The sequence below is a fragment of the Cryptomeria japonica genome, chromosome 6, assembly GCF_030272615.1.
Source record: "Cryptomeria japonica chromosome 6, Sugi_1.0, whole genome shotgun sequence".
NCBI classification, from domain to species: Eukaryota; Viridiplantae; Streptophyta; class Pinopsida; order Cupressales; family Cupressaceae; genus Cryptomeria; species Cryptomeria japonica.
Genome location: NC_081410.1, coordinates 432,375,842 through 432,382,397, shown reverse-complemented (window position 1 = coordinate 432,382,397; position 6,556 = coordinate 432,375,842). Strand labels below are relative to the sequence as shown.

The following is a 6,556-nucleotide window of genomic DNA, read 5'->3' as shown; positions in this document are numbered from 1 at the left end:
TTTTGTCTTGGTCAATTTGACCCCAAAACCCATACAAGCATGTGTATAGGTTAATGGATCACTCTATGTGGCATTGTATCAATATCAACTAGTCTAAGATATATAAATCTTTAAAGACATCTTGATTTTATTTACCGAAAGTTATAAGATGACTCCACATGTTAGAGCTATGTTTGATATATGTACGATTTAGTTGGTTGTCATTAGTACCATATACGCGATGGATGCAATAAAGAAGAAGATTCTTGTAATAAGGTTACATCTAGTTTCTTTTTGCTAGTTGATCACAATGTGTATAAGTGTTGTATGCATTGAATAGTTACGATGTGTACTTGCGATGTGTGTATGAGCTAATCACACCATGTACATATGATGTAAAAGTGAGCTATTCACATCTTGTATATGCATATATATAGAACTAACATTTGATTGGAACTATTTGAAATGAATAGAATGGTAAATATTAGTTTAAGTTAAACTTGTGATTCGAGAGAAAGGTCAAAGATCTCATATCCTAGATGTCAGGATGTGTGCGTGTTAGGTCCCATGTAATTTTGTGTGTGCTTGTACATTTATGTTGGTATTGAACTAACATTTGATTGAAACTATTATAAATAAATAGAATGGTAAGTATCAATTTAAGTTAAGGTTATGATTTGAAAGAGAGATACGAGATCTCATTGTAAGGATGAAATCTTCTTATTATTAGTGTATCAACCATTAACCCTCTATTTCACATAAAAGAATATGTGTACAAGGCCATTGTGAATAGACCTTCAAATAAAGATCTAAATAGCTCACCATATTTTGTGTATGTGAAATTGTGGTATAGAATTTTTTTAATTGAGGAAAGCAAATAAAGAATTACAATTCACCGAGAGTCTTCAGAATATAGAACAACAATAACTGAAACATACACAACTGAAAGCCAAAAGTGAAAGGAGCCCAGACTGTAACAACAAGAACAGCCAAATACATATGACAGCCTTACTGCCATAATCATAGTAACACTATGACACTAAATACTTCTAAATTGAATAGATATTACTTGGTTGATTAAAATAGTTCTTGAAATATAGTGAAATGATTAGAAGGGAAAAAATTAAAAATAGTGGTACTGGTTTATCACACTTAACTCAGAGAAAACTCCTTAACTTAGAGCTGAGCTCCACATAGACGTCAATTCCAGAGACAATTCTTTTTCAAACCTGAATCCTGTAATTCCGTGTGACATCTATGCGACTCTGGCTCTTGATTAGCCTGTTCCGCTTGTAGAGCTTAGACAATGAATCCCTGCCATTCTTTTGTTGTGAATGGATTCTTAGTTTTCCTAGCTTGGTCAGAACCAAAGATAAACCCCACTCTTCTGTAATATTAGCCATCCTCAATTCACAGAACCATCCCAGTTTACATATTCTCACAACGGTAGATCAGAAGTGTAACAGTCTTAATACAAACTACCTCCGCTATATGCATTCACTTTTAACATTGTGAGATAGAATTCCTCCAACAGGAATCAAAAGATCATTAAGATTTTGAAAGAATTGTCATCGTCATATGGTCATCATCATCATCATCAAAAGTTTGGTAAGAAGAAACCCTCACGGGCTCTCTGTACTGAACTTTTTTCCTTGAAGAGACTTCGAACCAGATTCAGGGCCTCCACTCCGTTTAAAAATCATTTCTCCAAAAGCCCACATGACTCTTTCCAGCAACATTCTCCCAAATTTTCTCAGTACTGACAAAATTATGATCCATGACCAGAACATTTACAGAGTGTTTGGGAGTCAACAATTCATACTGAGAAGATGTCACAGGATCTTCAAAAAAAAGTTCTTCTCCTTGCACTGATTTCCTCTTCCCTCTGATCTTTCTCCAAGCCTTTCTGGAGAGACCTACAAGCAACTTCACAACAACCAAACTCAACAGAGCGCAGGGGCAACAAACAACTGCGCCGCAATCAGCAATGGTACCGCCCACAACCTCACCAAACTTGTGCCTCCCATGCTCCTTCCTCAACATAAGACGGGCGCTTGCATCCCTCGATTTCAAACTCAAATCCTTCACCATAGCTGTTGCAGAGAAACAATATTAGCCCAGAGGCTTTTCTGTAGGTTGAATTAGTCTGTAGAATCTATCAAGTGTATTTAATTATTTTTAGTGTACAAGTACCATTTAAACCTTGGCTAACCCCTTCAATTTAATATACAGAAAAATAACAAGAATTAATCTTGTTAAGGATACAGGGTATTCATTTAGTTAAATTGTTGTGAAATTTACCTCTTCATATTCATAAGAATGAATTCTCATAAATATTTACAAATCAAATATTCTCATCAACAATCTGTTAACAGTCTTAAAAGAACTAGAAATATATGCAAAATCTTTAGTCTGGATTTTTTCACTTCTTACTTCAAAAAATGCTTAAAGCAAAGAAAATGCAACTTCGCACAGGCATTTTCACTCACAAATTTAGCATATTAAATCTCAAATATCTTTAGTACCAAATCCTAGTTAAGGACAATAAAAATGGGAGCACAGTTCAAAATTATCTCAGAGAAACAATCTGATATAAATTCTAGGAGTTAATCTGGTCTAATAACTCTCGTAATCCCTTCAACAGAAGGCAGAAAAAGGCTAAAGAACTCAAGTACTATAAAATGCAGGGTACAAGGAACTCAATTGGATTGAAGGAAATAAAAAATACCTACCTAATCGAAACTGTCTCTTTACTGACTAGAAAGGGAAGTTCCTGAGCTCAATTTGTAGAAAATTTCCTACAGCACCCTGAAATCCCAGCTGTTTTATATACTTTGCACAAAGTCGCTGGAATTGTAGGGCTAGACGACGGGTTATTTTCTCGAAACCCTAATTTGAAAGCACAAGTGTAAATGGGGTCGCCGTCGCAATACCTATGCAATTCTAAGTTAAATTAGTCGTCCGTTCCGTGCGCCAGAATTTCCTCCGATAAAGACCTGGCAAAAATATTCGACATTGAACTTGTGTGTCAGGAGCCTTATCTACACGCCTTAAATTCCAGCTCAGCATAAAGACAACCCTGAAAAATAATCCTTTACCTTGGAAGGCATCTCTCATAGTATTTTTTGTTAAAAAGAAACAAATTTTTCCTTCAAATCGCGTGAAGTTTGCGTGTACTGTACATATCCAAACAAAATACGCTGCAAAGCCTCTTCTGAGCGTGGGACAGAATGGGATAAAATATAAAATCCAGGTCATTTGTGGAGCATATTGAGCGACGAGGAGAAATTTTTTGTTTCAATCGGCAAGATTCCAACTAGATTGCTTCCAATTTTTTTCCTTCCTATTAATTAAATAAGGGATTCTAAAATTTAGAGCTTAATGGAGATTTACTCCTCCAGAGTGCTGTATTTATTCTATTTTTTAACCTTTTCAAGTTCATTCACTGTACACAATTTAAAATTGTTTCTTACCTTGTCTCTGTAACCCTTTCAATTTCGTTGTGTGTAAGCAATTTGAACTGTACTTCGCTGGTGAAGCGATTCGAACACCTATCTTTTCTGTTGCTGATCTTGCATGCAATATCACTAAAATCAGGGAAATCATAGTAGCAAGCCCATGATTGAATGTGCATGAAGATGAAAAGAAGCCTCATAATTCTGTATATTAGTTCTGTATATACAATTTCATATATATATATGATGGATTAGGGAATTTTGAAAGAAAATATTTAGGAATTCAAAAACAATTTCACTCATGTGTTTGTGTTCAACAATAGAGTCTAAATTTACAAGATAGCGCTCTCAGAGCTGCTGGAAATAATTTTTGCAGGACGAACTTAGAGAATCTGAAGCTTCTGTAGCAGTCCATGCATTTTCTCATTTTTCAGGTTGCTCCCCTGTTTCTGGCTGCAGAGATTAGGAGAAAGGGTGAGTTAAGCTAACCTAAAATGGAGGGCCCTGCAAATTATATTCATGGAGGACACGAATCAAGACCAAGCACGAGGTTAGATAGGCCATGGCATCCTCGAGGTAATTCCTCTAGACCTCAGGATTTTTCCTTGAATGTTCAGAGAACTCATAGAAATCAAGGCTTCACAAATCAGTGCGGTTCCACAATCAATATTCAAATCAGGGCCCCTTTAGGCGGCAGTCCATCCGGACAGATATCCAGAAGCCTTTGAGCTTCCAGGGAAAGAATAAATTTCAGCAGCTACATAAGAACCAGATCTATCAAAGGCACTCCTCGTTGGGATCTCAGGCAAGTTTCCCTCTAGAGAGAACAGTCTTTCCTCGCGGGTCTGGCACTGCTCAGAATGCAAGCTTCCGAAAACAATGATCCAATCATGCTGTGAAGCACCAAAGCTTAGACTCTTGGGCTAAGAAAGTGGCAACAGGCCCAAACAACATCCCAATTTCAGCTAGGGTTCAGAAATGCTCTCCTTCCAAGGAACCCCTGTCATATAATCGGGATACTCACCAAAATCTGCAAGCTCGCCCATTAGCTGCATCCACCTTGTCTTTCAGGGGTACGAAGGCCTTGGGCTTCAAAAAACTGTTTTCTCAGCGGTCGACTCCTAACTTTGATCGCAAGGACCAGAAATGGAACAAGAAGTCCATGGGTAGCAAACTGTTTGTTCTACCTTCGGATTCCTTGAACCCTATGATTGCTCGATTCAAAGAAAATGCTTTCTTCGCACAATGGTGTGGTAGTTGCGGGAATAGCATAGATATAATCACCTGGTGGACGTCTTCATTCCCAGGCTTGATTTCGGTCAGACAACTTCAAAATGATTTCTTCTTTCTAGAATGTGTTGATTCATCTTTAAAGAGAGCAACCACGACAGGTTGTCCTTTGTTCTTCCAAGGGTCGACCTTTCATTTTATAGATTGGAAACCAAGCTTCGACCCGGTGCATCATAGATTTGAGAAAACCCCAGTTTGGCTGTCTTTAGTGGGCCTCCCATCTGAGTTTTGGTGCCTGAAGGCTTTGTTGAAGATAGGCGACGCTTTAGGATCCTTAGTGGGTATTGAGGTGGATTTCCTAAAAGGCCTCAAAGGAGATGTAGCAAACATTTATGTGGAGATTGACCTTAAGAAAGGCTTTTATAGCGACTTAGAAATTATTTTAAAAATGGGTAAATGGAAACAAAAAGTGATAAGGATGGGAAAGGAAATCTTTGACAAATGTATCCTTCGAAACCAAATAGTCAAAATAACTCAGTGGCAGCTTCTATGGGTGCTCTCCACCTTCCTCATCCGCCTTCAGAACTAATTTCTATTGATCAAGACGGTCAGAAGATGGTCAAGGGCCTGGAAAATCTTTCGGTATCACCTGCTTTGGATGTAGCCCAGGCAAGCAAGAATGCTTCTCAGTAGTCTCAAGATAGAGCTCTAGCTTCTCCACATGTCTCTCCAGCTCCTCTAGACTCAATTCCTCCACACTCCCAGAACAAAACAACTTTCTAGAGGAAAGCCAGGCGAGCTGATTCATTCTAGCCTAGGTAAGGTCCCTCAGACATCTCTACCTTCTCCTTTAAGTTGTCCCCCTCTTATTCTTTCCCCCATTGTTTAGATCCAATCTCAAAAGGTTGTTAGAAGTTTGTTTGCTAAAAAAAAAATTCCTTACCTGACCAAAGGAGTGTTTAATATATTTTCCCAGCCTCCCACTAAGGTTTCAAAAAGGAAAAATAGTTTGAGGCGAAAGAAACTAAGGGGAACCCTTCAGCAAATAAAGTCTAGTAAAAAACCTATGCATCTTGCTAAAATCCTGCAGGAAGATGATGTCAGGAAGATGATGTCATTGAAAATGATCTTAAAGCTGACCTGGAGGAGGATCATGAGCCACATCTATCTAATGGAGAGATTTATTCTTCCTTAGATTTACCCCCATCAAACCAGTATTTTAATCTTTCAGCGGAAATCCCTAATCCATTCATGTTTTCTCCGTCTTTAGTGCCTCAAGACTTGGTCTCTTCCTTAGATCAGAATGCCTCAGAAACTTCTTCAGAATTTTATGATTGAGGATGAAGACCTGGAATCAATTTTAGATACCCCCCTAGCAGTTCTGTACTCTCAGATTAAGGAAAAAAGGAAACTAGGGCTGCATTAAAATCATGATGGATTGGAGAAACTAGACTTTGGTTCTTCCCCTCCTAAGAAGGGTCGCAAATCCCTCATTGAAGCCAGAACCCAAGATGGTGTTGCAGAGAATCAATCAAAACTACCAGATCTATGGAAAGTAGGGAAGGGTAATCCCCTTCCTGAACAACAATGAAAATCTTATCATAGAATGTTAGGGGTCTCAATGCCCCTAACAAACAAAGGGTGATCAAAAGAAGGATTCTTTTGGTCAGTGCAAACATCATCTTCTTGCAAGAAACCAAATTGGAAAGTAAGCAAGCAGTCACATTTGGAAGTGGAATTAGTCCTTTATTTTAGACATCTATGCATTGACAGTGGCTTTAGAAGGGGCCTCTAGGGGGTTAATGATAATCTGGAAGCCTTCCCAAGTTAAAGCTGAGGGTATTGCTTCTAATAGAAATTGGCTTCTTGCCAAAATTACTCATCTTCAGACA

General features: G+C 38.1%; 1 protein-coding gene across 1 annotated transcript; it reads right to left on the bottom strand.

Moving 5' to 3' along the window:
- Positions 1-1,026: 1,026 nt before the first annotated feature.
- Positions 1,027-4,318, bottom strand: LOC131054609 (uncharacterized). The gene is made up of 2 exons (XM_057989151.2): positions 3,453-4,318; positions 1,027-2,072 (listed from the first exon to the last, which is right to left on the bottom strand). The coding sequence occupies exons 1-2, from the start codon at positions 3,583-3,585 to the stop codon at positions 1,672-1,674; spliced, it is 534 nt and encodes a 177-aa protein (XP_057845134.2). The 5' UTR covers positions 3,586-4,318; the 3' UTR covers positions 1,027-1,671.
- Positions 4,319-6,556: the final 2,238 nt, after the last annotated feature.